We start from the raw sequence: 26057 nt of genomic DNA, 5'->3' as shown, positions 1-26057 counted from the left end.
AATATAAAAAAATATGCTCTTGTACAGCTTCTTTCAGTTGTTTTATGCTCTGGCTGGTGTCAGTTTTGATGACGTATAGCTACCATTTTTTGGTGGCCTCATTTTCTCTTATTGCCAACTATTCTGAGCATAACTTTTTTCCAGTGCATTTGATCACATGACATGGCTGAAATTTTGTGATTTTGGCTTTCAAGTATAAGTTGTATACACTCTTGTATAAGGAATGCATAGGAGTCTTCCCTGACACTACAGCTCAAACAAGTTGATTTTCCTTCTAATTTTTTCATGGACCAACTTTTGCTACTCTTAAGTAGCTATGGGAAATATAATGATGTGGATTAATCTACATTTAGTTGCCAGGCTGATGTCCTTGCTTTTCCATATTCAATGTATTCAAATTAAATAGGTGTCAATTAACTTTCATTAGGATTTATTTTTAGGGACATGTAACATCCTAGTATAAATTAAAACTATTGAAAACAGAATGGGGGAATAATAAATAGAAAAGATACAAGAAAAACAGACAAAAACAGGACATGAATAAGAGGAAAACACAGGAAGTAAAGCAGTGTATAAAAATATACTAAGTATTTAAGATGAAAGGAATTAAAAAAACTTTGTTTACTTATGTTTTCAGATGTGATTCTGAATAAGAAAAATGCAAAATCTATAAAAAGTAAAGTTTTATACTATACTATATTAATCTAGTTTTTGTTTTCTATAATAAAAAGTATAACTATTATTGAATACTGGACCACAATGTTTCTATTACACATGCTGTTAACCTTTCTCGATTTGGATGCATAGTTCAGTTCTACTTATAAAAGCATTTCTACAAAATCTTATTTTTTCTTTTCATAAAATTGGTGTGAAATAAAGGTAGCTTTACCCAACATTTTAAATGTTAACAGAAACATTCTAAATAAATAACAAAATGTGATTCACACAATTTAGAGGGAATAGATTTTTTTTAAAAAAATAAAATATATAAAGCATTTTTTAATCTTATTAAAATAAAAAATATAAAATACAAAATAAAATAAAGAAATAACATAGTGAGATAATGTTGAATATAAGTGTTGGCAGTGTTTTTTTAATTTCTAAATCACTACCAAGATGGTAAAAGTATTGTTGTAAACTTTATTACACTTTCCTTTTTGACAAAATACTAAAGTTAAAAAACACACAAACATCAAAAAGCATTTAAATATGCAATATTTTACATATAAACATAATTTGTCCACCAACAAAATATTAGACAAGAGAACAAATCCTAGAAGTTTTGTTGTAAGAATGTCAACATTACAGATACAAGATGAGCCTGCACAAAAATGCATGCTAATAATAATGTCTGCTGTCTTCATTGAAACTGAAGACTTTCCTCAGTCAGTATAATAGAATAAAATTTTACTACATCCTATGATCATTTTTAAAAGATTAGGAGACTGATCCAGTATTCTATATCCAACATTCAATTACTTAAGTGCTTTATAGATAGGAATCAAAAGCTCGTTTTAGCATCCCTTCACTGCAGTATGTTTCAAAATTACATCAACTACAATATACTTTATTCTATTATAAAATAGTCTCTCAGAAATAAAAGGCAGGGCAAAGCACTACTGAAAAATACCGAAAAGAAATAAAAAAATATAGAGGAACCACATTACAGTTTTGCACTACAGTTTACAGAAGAAAGGCAAACCATTTCTGCTTTTTTATAGTTTAAACAAAGATGTAATAATTCTAGTACTGCGTGCATGATAGTTGATGTTTTTCCAAGTATTCTAGGAGAACAAACTATTGCACAATTGCTCTTTTATTTTTTGGAATTGCTGAAGGATATTGGAGTAGATTACAACTAATGTGATTGACCATTCTCTTCAAATAGTTGGCTCCCACTGGAACACTGGACAAAACCACAGAAATTTCCTCGTGGCTGAGAACAGAAAATGCATATATATAAACTGATTAAGAAAATATTTCTGTTAAACTTTTTCACAGAAATGAAGCATATATCATTACCCAGAGACATTCATCTTTGTTTTACTCACCCAAGATTGCCTGTGCATTTTTGGATAGTGAAAGCTAATGGAGATGTTGGATAATTGGCAGATAAATAGAGTTCGACTTCAAACTTTGCAAGAGGCATAGAACTGGAGAACAAAAGGCTTATACTATATACAAAAAAAACCAGATACATAAAGTTAACAGTTATGTATGTTACTATCCAAACAAACCCATGTGAAATAATTGGGAGAAACAATCGGATTTACAATGAAAAATTGTGAACATGGCTAACTATCTTTCATCTAAACCAAATGATGTAGTAATAATGGGAACTGGAATCTAAATTAATAACTTGATAAATGGAAACTAATAAATAAAAGTAAATTCAGCCTATTTTCAGTAACTTCACCATGTAAACCAGAGATGGCAATTAATTTTCCCAAAAGGCCACATGAGAAACTGGGACTGTTATGCAGGGCCACTACTTGCTTCTGCTTTATCTCTGGAGACATTTTAAATAAGTATGAAACTGTAGATACATAAATAGTCAGAAACTTAATAAAGTTCCTTAATAAATATAACTTGCAGATACTCTGATATATTATTGTTTTACTTGTGCTTTTATTGTTGTATCCCATTATATCCATCCATAATAATTCAATGAGAGGTGGTATACAAATTATCATTATCATAAATGTTAACAAAAACCCTTATGTATATTTTTCTCACAATAAACATACATAAATTGTGTGAGTATTAAAATCTTTCAAGTTTTACTACTAAAAAACCCCTGTCAGATCTGCCTGTTTGATGTATTTTTTTTTAAGTTGCTTGTCAAATTTTCTGTTCTAACTCTTTTTAGTTTTTATTTTGTTTAATATTTCTTTTAATCTGGTTCTGGAATCCACTATTTGAATATTTCTCTGTTCTTTTATTTACTGTGTTTGTATGCATTTTGTAAAGTTTACATCATATTAGAAAACTGTGCATTTTTGTTTCTTATTATGCTCCTTGAATTCTATTTACCAAAAATTGTTCAACTTTTTTTTTCTGCCTTCAGCAAAACGGATTACGATTCCTGACAATTGCCTAGACAAACCATAAAAATTTCTGTAATTTTTAGAAATTATTTGCCATTGCCTTTGTACTAGGCTGAGGGAGAGTGACTGATTTTTACTTGGCTGACTTTGTGCCTAAGGCAGGAACTAGAACTCATAGCCCCTTGGTTTCCAGCCCTGGAAACTGCCCCTCGTTTTAAAATTCACCATGGTAAAACTTCAGTGTTCTCAGTTAAGCGTACAACTATGGAGTAATTTGGCTGGATTATAACATATATTTACAAACTGGGAAGGCATTTTTTTCAATTATTTGTATGCACCAAGCATACAAATAAAAGTAGATTAAACAATTACTTACTTTGTGTCATTCACTTCAGTCTTCAGCAAGTAAAATTTTCCACCCCATTTGTTCAGAAACTCTATCTCTTCTCCCAGAAGTTGACAGCGGTTCACCATGAGAGACAGATCACGCAATATCTGGTTTAACAATCAAAACAAAAGTATGACATCCTAATACACACACATAAATTTTCTAGAAAATATGGTTTGTCAAAAATGAAATTTTCCTTAAAAAATTCTGGTGATTCTAGTCTCCAGTCTCCTCTCATCATCCTCATCCTCACCACCAACATCTCCATTATCTGGAATCCATGGAAGAAAGTGGTAGAGGTGCAGGGCATTGGGAATTAACAATTGGCTACCTCCCTCCTAACTGACAGCAGTTGTCTCTTGGCAAAATAAGTGGCTGGAACCAATCCATTATGAGTAATATATGGCTCAATGTATTGTAGAGAAAGGTATGGCTTTTCTATACTAGGAGCTCCCAACCGCCAGTCCGTGGCCTGGTACCAGTCCACAGCCCGTTGGGAATTGGGCCATGCAAGCGGCAGGTGCGTGCATGAAACCATCCCCTCCCTCCTGCCACCACCATTACTGCCTGTTTGCAAAGCTGGAAAGGTTGGAGACCTCTGTTCTATACTAAAAGCACTCTAAAAGCAGCATGTAGAACAATAAAGCAGACATTAAGAAAAAAATGCATTACTTAGCTTCTTTAACTAAAGGCAATCAATTAGCCAAGTGTTACTGCTACTAAACCAAAAAATAATACTCTAACCCAATGATGGCAAACCTTTTAGAGACCGAGTGCCCAAAAACTGGCCCCGCCCCTACTCCTGCCCTGCCCCCACCTCGCCTGCCCACAGGGCAACTCACCACCTCCAGGGCCCGCCGCAGATCGCCCAGGCAGCCCAGCAGTGCCATGGCGGCCATGCCCTCTGCCCGCACCCCGCAGCATCAACTGTGCGTGATGATGTGTGAAGGCAGAGTCTTGTCTACGCTGCCTGGATGCCATGTTCTTGACTGTGCTGCTCCGCATAGGCCATGCTCGGGGGCGACTCTCCTCCAGGGGGGCTGTTGGTGAGGGGGTCGTGGAGGAAGGCAAGGCAGGGGCAACGGCATGTGTGCCCACAGAGAGGGCTCTGAGTGCCGCCTCTGGCACCCGTGCCATAGGTTCGCCACCACTGCTCTAACCCATACTCATTATAGTAACATCCAGATTTTTTCCAACAATGTATACGCTTCATTATAAATTTCTAACTTTTTTGTTCAACCCATAAACATCAGGAAAATGAATCAGCAAATAATAAAATTGAGGACAGTTTTAAGAGCTTTACTGTCATGCATGCTTTATTTTAGTGTATAAATTCTAGACTTCCTTATAATTAGTTCCTTACCTGAGAAAGTTGATACACTGTTGAGCATTTCTCTTGCCATGAATTTTGACTTTTAATAAACTGAAAGATCAGCTTATGCACTAGTTTTGCAGCAGGCACTGCTTTTGTTTCTGGGAAAATAGCAAGTAAAAGTAAAAAAGATTATTATCAAAAATTAAGTTATATTTAAATCATTTGGTGTTATTTTATTTATTAATCACATTTATGTGGTTGTCCATCTCACGCAAAGTGACTCTGGGTGGCATATAACAATTGAATAAAATAACAGATAATTTCAGATGTTTTAAACATTAACAGTCCATGCACATATCTCCTTTGTATAGATTTAACAAAGACCTATGCATTATCAGTACTTATAAAATCCTCCATTTCCCCACATCTTTGACTATTATTTTCCTAATGCAAAAAATATACTGCAGAAGAAATTAAAATAAAAATTAGAAAGCAAAGATTCCTGATATCAGTCTGTATTTCCTATTTCTTTCCATTTCAGCATTATATTTCATATGAAGCGCTGGGAATTCCTTATGATCATAAAATATTGCAATCTTACCATCCAATAATGATTCAAAATTCAGACTAACAATTTCCCGGTAGAACTTGTTTTTGAAAGTAGCATCATCTATAAAAAAGCACACACAGTGTGAAACACATCTTCAAAGTGAAGTTTGTGTACTCCATTTCTAGTAACGTGTACAAATAATATGTAGAACAGGGTGATGTGTGAATCGGATTTATACACCCATGAGTAAACTGAATATCCTCCTATGCATATTTCTGATCCTGAGGAATGTTTGTATGGAAAGCCAACTGATCATATCAGCGTCTACCTTAAAGCTGTCTTGGTTATACAAATTCAGTATTTACAACCAACCTTCTAGTGCAAAATGTTCCATTACAATAAAAAACGCAATTTCACAAAATAGTGGTACCAAATAGCCACAATGAACAGTTAAATTCAAATAATTGTAAACATTATTTATAGAAATGCCATAGAAAGCAGGTAAGAGTTCCTGCTATTTTGCAGCTTACCTGAGGGACATTTAAACCCCACAGTGAACTCAACAGAATCATAAAGGAAAGTAAATACTGCCTGCTGATCATTCCATTCCTTTATTACCCACTCAGAGAAGCTGCAAGAAGAAAACATTACACAATCACAGATTAATTAAAGAGAAAACATTAGAAAGACAAGATATGCACACATATCAACATTTGTATTAGTGCTCTTTCCACTTTTGAAAAGTGATGAAGTGTTTCTAGACTAGGTTGCTGGTGCTACTAATACTAATCAGTTTCGCATTTCTTTCTTTAAAATACTTCTTTCCTTTGCGAGAAAAAATAGGTTCCAAATGGAAGACGAAGGAAGGAAGCAGAATTCTTTAGTCAAAGCCTTGTGCAGAAGCTCCAGAAGAAAACTCAGACTTTCACAGATTATGAGAGAACCTCTAGCAACATCAGTGTCTCTTTAATTTTAAGATTAAATCAAATTAGATTGGTCTAGTGGTTAAGGCATGGGCTAGAAAACGAGGGATTGTGAGTTCAAGGCCCATCTTTGTTATGAAAGTCACTTTGGTGACCTTGAACATCTCAGTTCAACCCACCTCACAGGTTGGTGTTGTGGGGAAAATAGGAAGAGGAAGGTGTGTTGAATATGTTTGCTGCCTTTTGTTTTTGTAAAAATAATAAAGGCAGGATACAAATAAATAAAATAAAAATAAAATAAAATAAACCCTGTCAGTTAACTTCAAAACCATGCAGAGAGTTGCCTGTACACACATCCCCACACAAATACCGAAACAGAGAACTTGTTCTTTCAACTATTATTGGAAAACTCATGAGTTTTATTTTCCTAGACAATTTTATCAACATCAGATAGTTTTTTAAAATGGGTAATTATATTGTCAATCCTCAATAAGACTGAATAGTAGTCATGAAATAATCAAATGAAATTTTAGACAATTCTCTATCAATTAAGACTATCTTGTGATCACAGTTAAGTTCCCAAAGGGACAGAATACGTTGGGGACAGTTCTAATTAGAGGATGAATAGCATTACAATAAAATCCTCTTTAATTTACTTACTTGTATTTCTCTGTACGTTCTTGGCAACTTCTTATGTCTCTTTGAAGCTGGTTGATTCCAGAAATTATCTGTTGTTTTTGATCTCTGAGATCTGACTGATCTCTGCAAAAATGCAACATGTGAATAAAATAGTGTTGAAAACTGATATATTTTATAGGTTGCAAATGTGGGGTATTTGGGTGATAAATATTACCTTTGAAGATTATCTTCTTGGGATTTGTAATTTTCTAGTTCTAAAATTGAAGAAAAATACATTTAAAATCTGGCAATAGAATACAAATATAGCTATTTATTCTAATTAAACACATCCAGTTCTATTTTTCCATCCAAGATAAAGTTATTGGTACTTCCACAGTGCTGTAATTTTCGTTCCACTCTCCAATTCTTCAAAAGCAGATGATGCTAATATACAATTGTATTCATGGCTGCCAATTTTGCACAATACTAAGAATATCTTAAGCAGCTTCAGGACTTGGAAAGAGAAAGGTTATTTCACTTTTCCCACTCCAAGGGAAATAACTGAAGTAAAATGACTTGCCTATCCTTACTTCATATTATATGAGTTTATCTGGTCATCTGCAAAAAAATATTCTGAGTGGTTATTAAAGGGTGGACAGGGGGAGGAAATATGCAAATCCTGAAAGATCTGCTAAGACAACTGAACTTTAGAAGACAGTGTGAAATGACAGTTTCTGTAAACAGGAAATAGACCATCCACAAACTCAACAGAGCTGCAACATTTCAAAGGAAATATTAATTTTGCTATATTTAAATACAACGCAGCAAAGTCAGAAATAAGTTAGTTCAACTGATCAAGACAACCAACATTGTAGAACAAGAGATCTAGAGCTGAATGAAAATGATTACATGGAAATAATTTAGGTATGAGAATCCTGCACACACACAAATATGCACTCTACATGGAACAGAAGTCCTACAGTGCCTCTGTGTAAAACATTATGCAAACTCCGGGGTCATTGAAAAGTTCTTGTTGACCTGTGAGTTTTAATTTAATAGAAGAGGATAATTCTTAAATAACTTGGAAATGATCATATTAACTATATTTAATTTCATTTAAGCTTAGTTTTGGTGCTGGCCATTCTCCTTTTGCAATGCCCTTCTGGCATACCAGGAAAACACTATGTTAGGTTTTGGCCTGAAAAAGAGTACATTAATCTGATCGTGATGATCCTAGAAGAATTCAGTTCACAGCATATAACCAAAATATACAGATATTAGGAGGAAAAGTCAACCACAGGTTTTTAGAGCATGAGCAATATTGAACATGACAAGATCTAACTATCCAAAGCATACCTCTGGGGTATGTAAAAGCAGTAAGAAAGGCAAATTCTAGCTAACAATGCATACTCCGCTGGCAAACAGGTATCAGTAGATTTCAGGTACTTCAAATATTCCCTAGATCAGTGGTTCTCAACCTTTCTAATGCCGTGACCCCATAATACAGTTTCCCATGTTGTGGTGACCCCCAACCACTTATACATCACCGGGTGCCAGGGGCATGGCCAAAGAAAAGGGGGAAAAAATGGCGGACAGCCTTGTTTGGCGACCCCGTGAAATGGTCATTCGACCCCAAATGGGGTCCCGATCCACAGGTTGAGAACCACTGCCCTAGATAATCTCTGTGTAGGAATGTCATCACAGTTTGTTTTGTCAGGTTTATATGGTTCCATTAATCAAGAGATTCTGAATGGTTTACACTCCTACCCATATGTAGACTAGATTAAAACAACAAAAATAATCAAAAACGATAATACTATCTAAAATATTTCTATGTTAAAAAAATCATAATAGCCATATAATTACACAGGAGGAATACTATTAAAATAACTTTTTATTTTTAAAGGCTCTAAGTCAGTGGTTCTCAACCTGTGGGTCAGGACCCCATTTGGGGTCGAACGACCATTTCACGGGGGTCGCCAAACAACGCAGTCCACCATTTTTTCCCCCTTTTCCTTAACTGTGCTACTCCCTTTTATTCTATTGGCTTTTGAAAGCCAATAGAATAGACTCTCTTGAATAGAGTCTAATTCTATTGGCTTTCAAAAGCAATAGGAATTGTCCAGGCTGTCTCTGCCCTGCTGAGCCCGCCAAAAGTCCCATTCTGCAAATGGTGCTGCACCAGTTGAGTAGTCCTCGACTTACGACCGGTTGGGGGTCGCGGCATTAAAAAGGTTGAGAACCACTGCTCTAAGTAATGGAGTCCAATGTTCTTGTTGCCTGAAATGTTTTTGTAAAAGAACACTATTATAAATGTCGCCCTCATCTAATAAAAATTAATTCCAAATCTTTTATTTCATTTAACTAAAAAAAATTTACTTACCGCTCTCAATATGTTTCAGTTTGGTCTCATGTTCCTCCATGGCATAATTAGCATCCAACTTAGAATCATCCAGAGTAGCAGTTTCTAAAAATCAGGTAATATTTAACAAGGTCATGTATCCAAAACTATAACATATATTATCAAACAATTTAGTAGAAAATGCATTATAAAGGAGTATGCTTCTAATTTTAAAGTTTATACCCCAGAAATTTAGTAGTTTTATTTAAAGAGAAAACAGAAATGCTAAAACGCTTCTGGTAAGTATAAATTATAGATACAGCTTTTATTTTTATTATATTGTGTCTACAGTTTGATACAATTCCAATTAAAAAAAGGCAAAACTTCCAAATAGTGATCATATTGCATTGGTTTAGGGAGGACTGATGAACACTTACATCACTGCAACACAGAAACTAAGTTTAGTAAGCAATGGTTGCTATCACTTTTTAATGCATATGTGGCCTCAGTGTATTCCGAAGATTGGGAGAAAGCCTGGGTTATCACACTTTTAAAATTTGGGAAAAACCTGAATGAGACTAAGAACTTTCATCCAATTTCTCTCCTTTGCCATCTCTTTAAACTTTATCAAACCAGCATTTATTTCCCAACAAGCTGGTTTCTGGCCAGGGAAGTCTTGCACAGGTCAGATACTTAAACTTGTCCAGCATATAGAGGATGGCTTTCAATCAAGTCTAATGACAGTAGCTGCTTTCGTGGATTTATCTGAGGCTTATGACACAGTTAATCACACGAAGCTTCTCCTGAAATTATACATCACACGTGAACTTGCTTTGACTAAATGCACTGAGACAATACTTGAAAAACCAATGATATTTTGTTGACTTCCAGGGAAAAAAGGAGTCGGTGGAGAGACCAGTGACATGATATCACACAGGGAAGTATTCTTGCCCCTCTGTTGTTTAATATATAAACAAATGATCAATCTCTTGACCCTGATACATCCTCTTTCATCTACGCTGATGATTTATCACTTATGGAACCAACTTAGAGGAAGTGAAAGAGAAGCACACTCTGGTTCTTAAGAATATGTTGGAATATTATAACGTGAATGGACTAAAACCTAATCCATCAAAAACTAATCCATTAAAAACAAGCCAGCCAGATGTAAGCTTAATATTATTTGGGATGGAGTGAGTCTGGTTGATTATGAGATGCTATGATATCTTGGTGTTATACTGGATCAAACACTAACCTTTAAAAGACACTGTTGCAATTTAAAGCAAAAGATCGGCACTCTCAATCATCTCCTTAGAAAGTTGGCTGGAACTACTTGGGGTGCCCATTCTACTATTCTGCAAATGGCTTCCCTTGCATTATGTTGTTCGGGAAGAGAATATGCTTGCCCTGTCTGAGGCTCTGTCTGTGTACTCTGTACAGCTAGATCGGGCGCTTAGTGCTATATATTGCATCATTGCTGGATGTTGGAGGGAACAGCCCCACCAGATATCAGAAGGAGTGTGGCACAAGACCTGGAATATGGAAAGGTGTTATGTGATCTGGCACACCCATTATTTGGGCAAATACCCCCTAAAAAAAGATTGAAATCAAGGAGATTTTTAGACTGCATCGAGGAAATTGTTACTGCATTTCAAACAGAAAGATTTTAAAAATTGAAATCTCAAGTAAAACATCTTCATAATTGGATAGAACAGCTTGAGGAGGTGCCTGAGGGTGTGGAGGAGGAGTGGACAGCAACTTATACTAACTCAAGAAAACTGAATTGACTAAAAAATTTTAAAGTTGTACCTTTCTCCAGAGCAAAAAGACAGCTATCCATTTCTTTCAGAAGTTCATCCATTTTAGCTAATCTTGATTGTAGTTTTTCATATTGCAGCTTATATGATAAAGAATATTTAGAGCATACTTTTTATTTGTAATGTAATATTTATATTATAGTAAATCTAAAATTAATGTTGACTACTGCCATCTAATAAAGTTTGGTTGCTAATGTCAAAATTAAAAAAATGTAATCATATTCAAATATTACATAAAGTATTGGGTGACGTATCAACCAAAGGATAGATCTGACAAATATACTGTATTTGATGGCTGCATAATTAGGGTTTTCAGTCTATTCATCATATGCCAAGTGAAAATTGTAATGTCCATCATGGAATATGCTTTATACTGACATATTAAAAATTAAGAAAACAAAGGATTTGCTACACTTTTTGTTATATTATTTATAGGAGGAGATTAAAATGGGTTTTGTACTATTATGGGGAGAGAAAAGCTAACAATAAACAATGCTAGTAACAATGTTAGTAATTGTAGTAGGCCATCCACATTATATCATTGCAAGTTTAAATTTAGATGGAAAATGTATCCTGCAATTCAGCTACATGAATTGTGAATTTCTATTTTATTGTTTGTTAAATATATTTTTAAAAGATATTTAAAAAAGTAGTAAAGAAGGGACTTTTTATCATTTATGGTGGACATGTGATAAAGCAAAGAAATATTGGAGTAGGATTCATATATTAATGGAGAAAATTCTTAAAGTGAACATAAAGATTAAACCAGAAACTTTCCTTTTGGGTCTAATGGAAAGAGAACTGGAAAAAAAATTGGAACTCTGATTTTACATATGCAAGATTGCTCTATGCACAAAAGTGGAAGGATGCCTCCATTCCCACCATGGACAAATGGTTACAAAAGCTGATGGAATTAGCAGAGATGGCCAAATTGACTGTGCCGATAAAAGAAAAGAATATAAGTACTTTTGTTTCTACTTGGAAACCAATTCTGCACTTTGTGCTTGAAGTAGAAAAAAATGATATCATGATTTTAGGTTTTAGATTGATTTGCCGATACAGAAATGGCTAGTGCATACCACTATAGAAATGTAAAAAGTTGAGATTTATTTTAATGTCTGATTTTACTGCAACAGAGTCAGAAGTCAATGCATTTTGTTTCTTCCCCTCCTTTTCTTCACACCTTTTTTGTTTTCCCTTTTTCTACTGTTGCTCCCTACTATTTGCTTTTGTATTTTCACATTTCATGTTATAAATGAATAAAACTAAAAAAAAGAGTAGTAACTCCAGTTAGAGAGTATTGAGCTATATGACATTATTTGTAAATTCAGAATTTACTCAAGTTACATTTTACTTGGGACAAGGTAATTTGAATTCAAATCCCTGTTCAGATATAAATTTCATTTTGGAATAGTCAGCAGCTCGGATTATACAGAATGTACTTTGCTTGTTTTTCTAGGAACAAGCTACCACATTTCAGACTACCTTATAAAATTGCATTGTAAAGGAAAAAAGGCAGCTAATAAGGAGGGCAGGTTACAAAAATAGAATTCTTAATAATTAAAATTGTTAACAGTTACATCTCATTGGTTACCACAAATAATTTACCTTTGCATGGTGTACCAAGTTCACATATAATTTTGCTTTTCCTTTGTGAGCAAGAACTTTACTTTTCTTGGTGAAACAGGATTTCATTTTGTTCAGCTCAGCACCAAAACCTCTCAGCTGCAATGAAATTAATTTTTTCCTTAGTTTAGCTGATAATTCACTAGCAGCATGCTACGGTCACAATGGATTGAATTCAAATTTTGGCTACACCAAACAATTATCAGAAACAATTTTTCTTATTCATCTCTTTCCAAAACACTTTCTTTGAATTCACAATGAACTGGTAGAATCTGCTGAATTAACTTTATCATGTAGATGGAAAGAAGAGGTCCGTAACAAGCCTCTGTTCAATTTCTAAGGATACCTCCATCCTCACTTCAACATCTCTATCCTATTTAATAAACCCCCTTAGTAGTGTTTTTCTGGAAGATCTTTGTGAAATTGGTAAAAACATCTGCTTCTACAAGACCTATTAAGAGCATCCACATTTACATCTGTTGAACAATGAAAGTACAGGTAGTCTTCGACTTACAATAGTTCATTTAGTGACCGTCAAAGTTACAATGGCACTCAAAAAAGTAACTTATGATCATTTTTCACATTTACAACCATTGCAGCATCCCTTTAGTCATGTGATCAGAATTCAGAAAGATGACAACTGGTTCATATTTATGACAGTTGCAGTGTCCCAGGGTCATGTGATCCCCTTTTGCAACCTTCTGACAAATAAAGCCAATGGGGAAGTCAGATTCACTTAACAACTGTGGGCCTAACTTAAGAACTGCAATGATTCACTTAACAACTATAGCAAGAAAAGTCGTAAAATGGGGCAAAACTCACTTAATAAATGTTTCATTTAGCAGCATAAATTTTGGGCTCAACTGTGGTCATAAATCGAGGAATACCTGTAAAAGGTCTAATACCTTTGAAAAAGGGATTAATTTTTGTGTTTACAGAGCATTGTAATACCATTCCTCCTAAAAAGAGGTTTGAGAATAGTACCTTTTGGGAATAGATTCTTTCCAAGTCTTTCAGTAATCAATAATTATACAGGTTTAATTTAATCTTATTGCTACTTCATGTCATAACACATTTTTGTTGTATTTAAACATATCACAAATATACAAAATCAGGTCTTACATGCTAATTGCAAGAATAAATGCACCTTTCCCCAGTTAAATAGGTTACTTTGTAATATTTATTATATTGATTCGGGCACTACATTCACATTATTCTTCACCTGGCTCTTTCCCAGATGTTCCCTTTCTACTATCAAAGCTCCTCTGTTATTAATTTTACTTATTCGTCTATTTTAATTATTTAAAATTTATACTCCCAAAGAGAGTAAGAGCCTCATCTTTTTAATGCTCTAACAAGCTTACTGAAAATAAAATGTTTAACTTTTTATTTAAAGTTATTCAATCTAAAAGAATAGTCCATTATCTATTAAGAGTGAGCATACAGTAACTATCTGTACATTATATTTTTCTTATACTTTCTATTTATATACTTTTTCATTTATATAAAATGTTTTTTTTAAGTGAGCATATATAAGCAATTACCATACAAAGTGCCACGGAAAAATAGCCAAATATTCACAAATTAAGATAACCTATTGCCATTTCTCAGTAGATACAATTAAGTATAACAAGTCAGTTGTCTATACCTCTTCATTTGAACAAGTTTTCATTACTTCCCAAAAACTTTTATTCATATTCATCAGAAGTTTATCTTGGTCAGCTGCATGAAGTTTTAATCTGAAAAAACAAACAAGAATAAACAACAAATGTCTGTACTAGCCTGCTGATAGAAAGCAGAAATACCTTGGCTGGGATCCAGTAAAACAAAGGATGGCTGTACTAGCTTTTCCTGTGACGGTGTTCAACTTTGGGAATATCTATTAACTAATAGCCTATTTAATCTATAGTTTATTTGGATCTCTCAACTCTGTGTCACACAGATCTGCTGGCTTGCACTCATAATGTTTAATGATAATTACCTCTATTTTCACTCACTTCTGCTTTACCTACATGTCTAAATGCAAAAAACCTGTAGAACTATACACAGAACAGAACCAGGATGAATATTAATAGACATATTACATTACTCTTGTAACCAGCTCTAATCTTGAGGATTTCTATAAATCCCTCTTTACTGGATGTCTTCTACACAGCAAGATTTTAGGGGACAGCATATTTGTGATTATGGAATATGTCTTTTTTTTTAAAAAAAAAAGTCTGGTATCTGCATTACAATTGTTTGATTTTTCTCAGGGATTTTGTCTAATCCCATAGTGCAGTCACCCCCAACCTTTTGGGCACCAGAGGGACGTTGTTCTGTGGACCGGAGAGGGCATGGTTTCACAGATGGGGCTTCACTTGTTTGTGCAACCCAGTTTCTGGCATGCCACAGCCCAGTGCCAGTCAATGGACCGGGGGTTGGGGACTCTTGCCATAGTGTGTTGCACAGTGATCAATTTATAAGTGGTAAGTAATTTACAGTTCATATCTGCTCCCCTCCTACCCCGTTTTAGTGACATTATCAGAACTTTTCCCTAGTCACAGCTATGGGATTAAAAAATATGCAGGTAAGTCCTCAACTAAACCAACCTTCCCAATCAGCTTCTGAAAAAGCAAAGTCAATTGGGGAAGCTGAATTCACTTTAGGACCATGTGATTTATTTAATGACCACACGATTTGCTAAATGACTACAATAAAGATGGTTGTAATATTGGGTTTGGTCATGTGATGACTCACTGAATGACATTGTTTAGTGACTGAAATTCTGTTCCTAGTTGTGATTGTAAGTCAAAGACTACCTGTGCCTGTTTAATATACTGGCTATAGAGCAGTGCCTGAAAAAAAACAGAAGTAGTAGAGAAAACAAAGTTGCTGGAAAGATCAGTGTTCAGGCAGGTCAGTGGGACAAGCTGTGCTGGCACACTGGGAATGCCTGAGCTGAGGCAGGAAAAGAAACTGTGAGGGACATGCACCAGCCTTGCAGTACTCATCCCATCAAATTAGCCAGGATCCCTTTAGATAGTGTAAACTACACAAATCAAAACATTCCAAGGCTTCGGATGGTCAATCCAAAATGAATAGAAGTAGAACTTTATTTGTGTCCAGAACAACACAGTTTCCATTTTATGCACAGCTTTACTTTGTAATCTTTTTCAGAAGATTCTTAAGAATTTCTGAAAGAATTACAATGCACGCATTAAAGTGATCAACTGATATCAGTAATGTTGCAATTCATGTCAAGTTTCAAGTAAATGTTAATACAAATAAGGTCTGGAAAAAAAATGGAAGTATCTTACTCTTCTATTATCTTGTGAAGAGTTTGACAATCTTCCTTATAAACCTGTAATTTCGGATGATAGATGAAGTGGCTGAGAATCTCATCTTCTGGGATAGATGATGTGTTGACTGTGTGCTATAGAGGGGAAAAAAACATGTATTCCTTAAGAAGGAATCTAATTAGAATTAGAATTTTTCTGTTTAGAATTGAGAAAACAAATATGCACAAAATTGAACTGGAAGCAATACTAATTGCTTCTTTCTAAGTACAGCAATTCCAAAGAGGCCAAATTTGCATAAAACTAAATTAAACTTTGGCTGAACTGAATGTTAAAAAAGATGTTTATAATGGCAGAATGAGACCTATAAAGTCCAATAGGGATACTGATGAATCTTAGATAATCTCTAATATAAAGCACTAGGCTTGTTTCAATAATTAAAACCAAATACCTATTCATATCACAACATAGTGGCTAGGACCTTTTACACATACACACCTTGAGCGGAAGTTGACTTTGGCGAGGCATCTGTATTAAAACATGGACTTGGAGAAGCGTGAAAAATTCACGAACTGTGATGGTACCTTCCAGCAATTTCTAAAATGGAAACATTTAAGCATAAACGTTAGTTGGGAGTCACAAGAATTTTATTATATTTTTTAATATAACCATTAAACTATAATCAAAATTTAAGAATAAAAATAAATTTAGTATATTAAAGCATTATCTAAGATAATGGATCAACAGACACAATTTCAGCAAAACAGCAAAAATAAAATCTAGTTAATAAAACATTATAAAAAAATCTGCTAGATTACAAGAACATTCATTATATATCATTATATGTTTTGAAAGAAAAAGGTATAATTTAATATATACCTCTTGCAAATTTTGTTCACAAATACTGTCCATGAGAAGCTGAGTCTCCAGTTCACTGTTCTTTTGAACTGGAAGAAAAAAAATAGTGAGAAAAGTGAGAAAAATATCCCACAGAAAGTTATATCAGTAACAATCAACATTGATTTACAGCCTAAATCATTTTTATTTTTACTTTATTTGGGATAAAGTTTTGATTTTTTCCTCATTTAATATTCTGATAATCTTTGAGATGAATGAGAAGAAACACCTTATTTGTAGGACAAGATATAAATAATATAGTGAGGGTGAAGAAATAATTCTACAGAAGTATTTAAATTTAAAGTAATCTAGCTTCTCACCCTGTGTTTCTAAAAAACACAACTGCCAACTTATGGCAGTGATGATAAACTTTTTTTTTTTTTATCACCAGTCTGCATTCTTTTTTGTATCCTGCCCAGAGGCCACAGTGGGCATGGCCAGTGATGTCATGACATCCCCAGAAGAGGCAGACCCAACCAACCTTCCCTGTTTTAAGAATAAAATTAACCCTTAAGCCTTTTCAGTTCTCTTCTCAAATTCTTCAAAACTCGGTCTGAATAATTCAGTCCCACCCACTTAAGAAAACACAATAATGAGTTTGCCCACCCAGATTCATGGAATCAGAGGGACTAATATTACATTATCAAAAATATGATATAGATTAATAGAAAAGCTATAGACTTGCTAGAGAGAATGTGTCTTGGGTTCAAGGGTAAGGCAACTTTTAAAAAGTTAATAATGCATTCTCTTCCTCCACTTTCTGACTGTCTGTGTCCATCCTCACTATTGTATCTCCAATAAGATCCCTTGAAAAATGATGTGCCACAAACATTTCCCTTGTTCCCCTGCTAGACTTCAATTAAAAAAAAATATATAGTTTATTACCTGATGTGCTTTATTTGGAAGTGTATCTATTTGGGGGGGTATGGAATATCTTATATGGCAATCAATGTTCTGAAACTGGCATGACAAGTACAGCAATAATTTTATGAACGAGCAGAATCACAGTAGCTACTTTGCAGCAAAATTCCACATATAGAGGAATTGTCTATCTAGTAGATAAGCTGCCTCTGAAATAAGCCCAAATACCTTCTGCCAACTGAAGGAGAAACGTCCATGACATATACAATACTGCAAAGTGCCTCTACAGTATTTCAGTCATTAGTTTGGTTAGAAAGAAATCTTACCATTGCAATCTGTATCAGCCTTAAATGAATCAATAAGGTTGTTCTTGCTGCTTTGTCTCTTTTCCAGTTTTGTGTCCATCACTTCTGAAATATACTTATTTTCATCAGTTTCTGTGTTGTTATGAGGCACCACTGTGCTATGAAGGGTCTAAAATTAAAATAGTCATTATTCATAAAATATTAAATCACAATGTTACAAATACTTTAAAGGTTTGATTTTTTGCTATATATCATCATATAAAGCAATACCCTTGCCGTGGAAATACATTATGTATACGGTTGTTTGAAATACAGGGATTAGTTAGGTTTCCTGTTATTTTTCTCACTAGAAGAAAATTAACTGCCTGTTCATTACATTATAATGGAGTTTTAAAATATACTGCCTATTAATTGAAGTGATGTACTGGTAGTTCTCAAGTTAAAACCATAATGGAGCCTGCCTATTACAGTTGGAATACATGTTAACTCAAGTTATGATCAGCCGTCCCTGCTCTTCCCAGTGCAATCATTAAATAAATGTGTGGGTCGCTAAGTGAAGCAAGGGGTACCTCAGAGATGGAGGAGATGCTGGGAGGCCTTGGGCCTTCGCCACCCTCTGAGATACTCAGTGCTCTACCTCTTAGGCAGTGGTGGGATTCAAATACATGAACAACCGATTCTCTGCATGGATGCCGCTTCTGAAAGTCCGTTCTGGGCCTGGGCTTCTGAGGCTCAGAATGGACTTCCGGAAGTGGCGTCCACGCACTTCCAGCAGTCCCTTCTGGGCCTTGTGAAAAAGGGCTAGGGCTTCAGCCGATTCTCCAAAGTCATCAAAAAGTTAGCTACCGGTTCTGCCGAACCGTTGCAAAGCAGTTGAATCCCACCACTGCCTTTAGAGTTTCACATGCTCCTCCCTCACCTCAGTTGCTGATCATTATCTTTTAACACAGACCTCCTTCTGGAAGTGTAGTTGCAATGGTAATGAAAGCAAGATGCTCTCCTACACCACAGGGCTGCGGCCTGGAAACAAGTGCCATTTTCAGAGTAATCATAATGACTTATGGTCCCTTCAAACTGATGGTTGCTTCCAGAAGAGGAGGAGGAATGTGGCCTGGGACAGTGGTGGTGAACCTATGGCATGTGTGCCAGAGGTGGCACTCAGAGCCTTCTCTGTGGGCATGCACTCCATCACCCCAGCCCTGCCTCCCCCTGTGCCCCCCTCACCAGCAGCCTCCCCCTGAGAGTCATCCCCAGGTGTGGCCCACACGGAGCAGCGCAGCCAAGGACATGGCAGCCGTGCAGCAGGGACAAGACTCCGCCCTCATGCCCCATCATGTGCAAATGATGCTGGGTGTGGCTGCCATGGCCCTGCAGGGCTGCCTGGGCAATCTGCAGCGGGCTGTGGAGGCAGTGTGTGGGCCTGCTGGCGGGCAGGGCGGGGGCAGGGATGGAGTGGGGGTGGGCTGGGGGGCAGGGTGGTTTTGGGGCACTCGGTCTCTAAAAGGTTCGCCATCACTGGCCTAGGAGCTAGCAAGAAACAATAGAGAAGGAAAACATTTAGCTCTCCTGCCTTTCCTGATTCTGCTGCTGCCCTTTTTATTTCAGAGGTGCCTCTGCCTTTCAGGGGCAAAACAAGGATCAGTTCCCTAGCTTTCCAGAGCTTTCTTTCCTGATCAGCTGACAATCGGTAGATACAAACTCTTTCCTGGCTCTTGCTACGTTTTGGGAAAGCTGCAAAGGCAGCAGCTTCTGGACAGGCTTCTCAAAATCTTTCCCTTGCTTTAACCGCATCTCTCCCCAAGAAAGCCCCATTTTTTTTCAATAAAAAAAAAAAGCTGGGAGGGACAAACTTGTTGATCTTTCTTCCCCCCCCCCCCCAAATTAGGTGCTAAAACTAAACTCTCTGCTTCTGCCCTTCAATCTCTATCCCTTTTAAAAACCTCATTTGCTAAATTATTGCTTGTCTGGAAAGAGGGTGAAAAAAAATCTGACTCCAGGAAAGCAAGCAAGCAAAAAAAAAATCTTTCTGCAGCATTCACAATCTGAAGAAAAAGCTGGAAAATGAAAGTGGCTGAAGCAGAAACATGTAGCAAATGGCCCCGGCAGAAGCTGGATCCTAAAGAGGGGTTAGATAGGCAGCAAAATGCTTGGAAAGATTTTCTTTGCTTGCCCCATGATGACAGATGATCTCACCCCAAAGTTTCCTGTAAGGAGTAGAGAGAGTACAGGACCCTGCAGAGCAGAGGCTGATCCCAATCAACGTTGCCTGGAATCAGCCGTGTAGGAAGAGAACCAGCACAATACAGGGCCACCCACTCCTAACCATATAGTCTTTCTTCCCTATAAAACCTACCCTTAACTTGAGTATTCATATGTTGCTTCCTTTAGAAAATGCTTTATATAAATAGCTTTATTAAAAAGCTATTTAATAAAAATTTAACATGTCAAAATGAATAGTACTCAACCAAAAATATGATCACTCCTTACAATCCTAGCAAAGTTAGGATAGCAATGTTTATTAATTATATTTAGCATAACAGAAAACTAGTGAAAGGAAGAAAAAACACTTCTGATTAGCCTTAAAAGCTACTTTTAATCATCTAAATTTCTCCACAATAAAAAAATCATTTTCTTCTAACATACAGACAGCTTTATGTATGAGTCAGAGGTTAAAGCAAAGTTTAAAGATTATACATCTTTAGTTTAAAATTATACGCCTTTTAAAAAGTTATATAACCTATTCATTATCACCATTTTTTTTTAGAGCACTTTATCCTCAAGATACAGGTGCCAGCATTACAACTGAAATAATGTTTTCCAGTATTACCTAGCTAATTTGTAGGTACTGCTGATTTCTTTAAAATAAAATCCTATTGCTGGGTAACTATTTTTTAATCCACAGACTTGCAATAACCCACCAAAATAGTAAACTTTTACCAACCTCCTTTTGTTCTGCGATATCATTCCAGTCCATGTCTTTCTTGAATTTTTTTTCTTTTTGAATGTCTTCATTTTCTTGATTTCTAGCTCTCTTTAATTTTTGATTAGTTTCAAACATTTCATTATTAACAATTATTTTTTCATTTATCTCATCAGGACATTTTTCTGGCCCTTCATGGCAGGAAGATTCATTAGAATCCATTTCCTCTGCATATGAAGGAAGCAGTTCTTCATCTATGTAAAAAGAAGGCAGTTTCTGGGTTATTTTTTCTGAGGAACTCTTTGTAAGTAAAGAGACTTCGGAATCTTGAATTTCTGAGTTTTTATCCAGCTTGGCAGCAGTAGCTTCTATGTTGGAAAATGCAGATTTTCTTTTATTTGGTAATTTAGGTGGGAAGATAGCCAAGGGTATTCTTCTTATTTTACTGTTATCTGTACTTAAAGGTACATTAAGAGGCATACCCTCAGTAGAACTTGTATTTATCCCTGCTTTAGAAGCCATTGCATTGGATTCGGTTCTTCTGTCTTCTTTCAACTTCAAGGAGCAATCTGGCTTCGTTATCAGCTTCGGCAATTCTTCACTAAAACTGGACACAGCATCACAAGAGAACAGAACAAGTTCTGGTTTCTTCTCGGCATCTTGTAACTTTGGACAATTGCTGATAACACTAGATCCTTTCTTTAAAATGACTGGCTCTTCCACTGGAAGTATATTTATGGGACTGGATTTCAAGTCGCTATGTTGATCTTTTGAAAAGCTTCCCCATTCAGGTTTCTTTCTGATTTTGTCATCATATGGAAGAACATCCATTGCTTTTATAGTGATATCATCCAATTGTCTTGATTGAGATAATTTTTTATGGTCATCTTTTTCCATTTTGCTTTTCTCCAACAGGTTTTTCTCTCTGTCTAAATCAAGGGCAATTTCATCAGATGGGATTGGCACTAGTGAGGACTTTTGGATAGGAAATATAATTTTGTTCTTTTTATTTGAATCTATATTTGATACAATTTCCTTTGCATGATTATTAATTTCAGTTGTGTAAGACTCTAGTTGTCTCTCTTTAGTATTCAAAATGTTCTGCTGTACTTGGACAATGGACTTTTCAGATGTAGTTTTGTCAATATTTAATTTATTTTCACAATCCACTATTGAAGCAGAGAATTCCGCATTAGGTATAGCAAGGGAATGTAACTCACATTCATTTCTATCACTCCTAAACATCCTTTCAATTCCTGTTGTATAGTTGCTAGTTACCTCCATGTTCCCATCATCTGAAAAGGCAGCTGTTTTCTCTTTTGACATTCTGGAGGTCCTTGGTATCTGTTTTTCAACAGACAGCACATAGCAATTATGTTCCTTGTTGGTAATTGTGTGTTTTTTGATAAATTCCAGATCATTTGTCTTTTCCTCGTGATTCTGTTCCATATTTTTTTCTAGCATCTCTTTCTTAAATTCCTGCAGATTCCCACAACTTATAGTATCAGAGTGCAAGCTAGTAGCTTCTATGCCATCCCGATAAGATGTGGAGGCGTTAGTCTCATTGAAAGGAAAAAGTTGCTTAGTTTGGCTAGACACCTGGCAATATTCAATTGTTTTGTTATCAAACAATACTGTGTGCATATTAGTATTTACTGGTTCAGTAGCTGTTTGATTTGAAGAGAACTCCCATTCAGCATTCTTTTCTGGTTCAGTCTTATTCTTATGAAAATTTTCTTCAGGATTTTTAGCAAATGTAGCAAATCCTGCAGTACCCATATTATCCTGAACAGATATTTGCAGAGTCTTTTTGTTATGGAAGACATCCTCATGGTTAACTAATACCGTGTGGCATTTTGTAATCTCCATTTCATTATGTTGTTGTGCAAAAACACTAGAATTAACTGGGTTTACTAAGGTAGACTCACAGTTCTGTGGCAAAGGTTTTAGACTATTTTTGCAAATTTCAGCTGATAAAGATTTTGTCATTTCCATATCATTATTGCTTATAATCATGTTTTCTGCAGGAACAAAACTTGAGTATTTACTTATTGTTTCATAATTATTATGTACAGACTTATTGGTTTCATTTGCACAATCTAAAAACAATTTCTGAGGGGCCGTCTTAGCTTGTTGGATATCATAGTTTACTGCTACTGTATGACTTCTTGTCATTTCCATCTCATTTTCATCCAGCAAACACACATCAGTTCCTTCCTTGGCAGATTTCACTAGAATTGCTTTGCCATTTTCTTTGTCTTTTAACTGCAAAGTCTCAAAGCCAGTATCTTCGATAGATGTCATAGTTACTGGTTTAGTTATTTCCATGTCGTTATTATGCACAAACATTAGAGTTTTATCTGCAGGAACAAAAGACATGCTTTTATTTACTGCTATATTATTTGATCTATTAATGTTGGTATTCTCTTCAGAAGATGAAGTTTGTTCTTGAGTTCTTTCTACTGCCTCTGTGAGGCTCTTCCTAAACTCTAGTTTACTGTTTGCAATCAAAGGAAATGCAACAGAAGTATCACTATCTGATTCAATTATTTTCCTTCCAGTTTCTGCATTCTGCTTTGGCACATTAAGAAAGTCAGGTATACTTCTAAGAGTTTCACTTGCCGTAGGATTAGTTATTTCCACATCATTATTTAATGTAGATAGCAGAGTTTTATTTGAAGGTACAATTGATAGAACAGGCCTATCTTCTGAATAGGTGACAGCATCATGGTTTAATGCTACTGTGTAGCTTCTAGTAATGTCCATTTCATTCCCGTCACTGAGGGAAAACACAATAGTCCTATCTTGGGTTGATCTAGTTCTACCAGATTTATTTTGCTTTTGCATAATCTGGGAACCAGAATTTTCGAGATGCTGATTTATTATGCATGTTACAGGTTTAGTTTCATCCATATCATTATATATATTAGTAGTTTTGTCTACAGATTCTAAGGGAAACACTTCAGTGGGTCTGTCATACTGCTGCATGTTGTAATTTACTTGCACCGTACAGCTCTTGGTAATCTCCATTTCATTGTCTTCACTCAGTGGCAATGCCATAAACCTATCAGAATCTGAATCAGTTATGCTTTTCCTACTAGCACCTGTCAACTGCTGTGGTGTATCCCGGAATGCAACAGGCTTCAGAGAATTATGTCTTAAGGATCCTGCAGCTTTACTTATTTCCATATTCTTACTGAAAGTGAAGGTATTTTCATGTTCAGGTATTAAAGATACTACATTGTTTGAAAGCCCAACTGTTGTATTAATTGTACTATCTCCTACTGCTGAGTTAGTCCACTTAGTGATACCACTAGTAGCATATGGCATTAATGGAGTCTCTATCTGCTTTTTAAAACTCTTGGAAACTTGACTTGTATTTATGTTTTTTGCAGAGCTAAGATTTCCTCTTTGGTTTAAAAGTTCCATGTTACCATAATCATTTTCCTGATCTGCAGCAGTCATCTTATTGACTGAGTTAGAAGGGTGCATACTGTTTACATAAGAATTCATGGAAATATGATTTTTTGTAATGTCCATATCAACCTCTCTAAAATTAGTTCTGTCCATTAGCTCGAAAACATCATTTCTCTGTTTTTGAACTAAGCCATGAACAGGGCTATCTGTTCCTTTAGAATGTACTTGCCAGATTAAACCTGTACAATTCTTGGTCATTTCCATATCTTCAGAGAAATTAGTTTTATCACCATAGAGAACAGGTAGAGAAGTAACAGAAGAAAGGCACATGGGTTCTGTAATAGTTCCAAAACTACTTTGTGAGGGTGAGGTGTTCCTGCTAGTTATCTTGATTGCAGAATTGTGGTTAATGTTTGCTTCCTTGTTATTTATATTTATTTCACTGGGATACCTATTTGTCTTTTGCTGAATACCAAGCTGATAATTTGAAGTCCTTAGTGTACAGCTAACTGTGCTATGAGTAACCCAATTATCCTTTCCAAGAGTCTGCTGGTTTATCATACTACTTGTGCTAGTTCCAGATGGCAATAGTCTTCCTATATTGGCAGTAATTGCATCCATTCTTTCAGCACATCCTAGTTGCTTTGGAGCAGAAAGAAATAATTTTTCAATAGATACAGCAGAGGTTTCAGTGTGTTGCCTATTATCATCAAGTCCTCCAAAGACAGTAGTCATGTTGCAATTTTCTGTTTGCAGATGAGAACATGCAGTTTGTTTGGAAGAATAAGTATTTCTTTCTAAAGCTGCTTCACCTGAAGGGGTAATCTCATTACATGGCGTTGAAAATAATTTAGTGGACCTTAAACTTTCCAAAAAGTCTCCTAAATTAATTTTGTGTGTCTTTTCAGTATTTGTCTTCTGAGATAAATTGCTTTCATTCATTTTTACAGGGCTATATGAGAAGCAGGTTTCAGTAACTTGTGAAGCTTTTTTTCCAGGCTTTATCTCAGACAAAAATGATTCAAAATTTATTTTCTTGGGTTTGTCACTTTCTTGGCAGACTTTGGTGTCGTGGGTAATCAAGACTGTGTGACCAGATGTCATATCCATTTCATTTTGTTCTGAAAAAATCTGTGTTCTATCCATGATGTTCAACTCTTGGATAGGGTTGGCATCAAGACACTATAAAAAAGAAGAAATTGCTGATATTTTAACTACTAATTATATTTAAGCTATGTTTTACAAACCTATGTTATACTGAAAACCAATGCTCAGTCCTTTCTATAAACAAATTAAAATACACTACTTATTTTAAATTCATCTTTTGAATTTCATAAAAATGGGAATGGTTTGACAATTTTGGGCTCAAATGTGATTGCTTTTAACTGAAAACTGTAAAAAAAAAAAGAAAGAACTCTGAATTTTGAAACTAAGCAATTATTATCTGCAATAAATGAAGGGGAGATAAAAATGAGGCATCTGCAGAATAGTTCAGATCAATTACATATATTTATGTATCAATTATGTCTCAGATTTCAAAGAAAAGATAGTTTTAATAAGTACTCGGGGCATCACAAATTCCAAATGCTCTCAACAGTCATTCTTATAAAGTTATTTTAAAGAAAGGAGAAAATCTTCAAAATATGTTTACTGGCAGAATCATGTTTAAATACATTACATGAAGGCAGAAAAATGAAGAGAAAGTTTGAGGACTTGTATGTCAAGAATATAAACTGAAAAATATGGAATTAAAA

General features: G+C 35.3%; 2 protein-coding genes across 3 annotated transcripts in view; one reads left to right on the top strand and one right to left on the bottom strand.

Annotated features, from left to right (window-relative positions):
* CCDC32 (coiled-coil domain containing 32) overlaps positions 1–26057 on the top strand; it is a 120319-nt gene that overhangs the window by 51772 nt on the left and 42490 nt on the right. The window lies entirely within an intron of this gene.
* The window catches only part of KNL1 (kinetochore scaffold 1), a 35323-nt gene continuing 9548 nt past the window's right edge, over positions 283–26057 (bottom strand). For both annotated transcript variants that reach the window (XM_039323861.1, XM_039323860.1), the window contains exons 10-26: positions 20908–25485; positions 17988–18135; positions 16783–16850; positions 16402–16500; positions 15925–16040; positions 14274–14364; positions 12608–12724; positions 10992–11079; positions 9225–9308; positions 7077–7116; positions 6884–6985; positions 5831–5931; positions 5352–5420; positions 4799–4908; positions 3424–3542; positions 2052–2174; positions 283–1936 (exon numbers count right to left, since the gene is read on the bottom strand). In XM_039323861.1, the coding sequence (XP_039179795.1) occupies positions 1798–1936; positions 2052–2174; positions 3424–3542; positions 4799–4908; positions 5352–5420; positions 5831–5931; positions 6884–6985; positions 7077–7116; positions 9225–9308; positions 10992–11079; positions 12608–12724; positions 14274–14364; positions 15925–16040; positions 16402–16500; positions 16783–16850; positions 17988–18135; positions 20908–25485 (6192 nt within the window). In that variant the 3' untranslated portion in view covers positions 283–1797. The remainder of the gene's footprint in view (positions 1937–2051; positions 2175–3423; positions 3543–4798; positions 4909–5351; positions 5421–5830; positions 5932–6883; positions 6986–7076; positions 7117–9224; positions 9309–10991; positions 11080–12607; positions 12725–14273; positions 14365–15924; positions 16041–16401; positions 16501–16782; positions 16851–17987; positions 18136–20907; positions 25486–26057) is intronic.

This window comes from Crotalus tigris, unplaced genomic scaffold (genome assembly GCF_016545835.1).
Source record: "Crotalus tigris isolate CLP2741 ecotype Arizona unplaced genomic scaffold, ASM1654583v1 scf7180000024285.889131, whole genome shotgun sequence".
NCBI lineage: Eukaryota > Metazoa > Chordata > Lepidosauria > Squamata > Viperidae > Crotalus > Crotalus tigris.
Note: the sequence above shows the minus strand (reverse complement) of the source record. Positions and strands in the feature narration are given on the sequence as shown.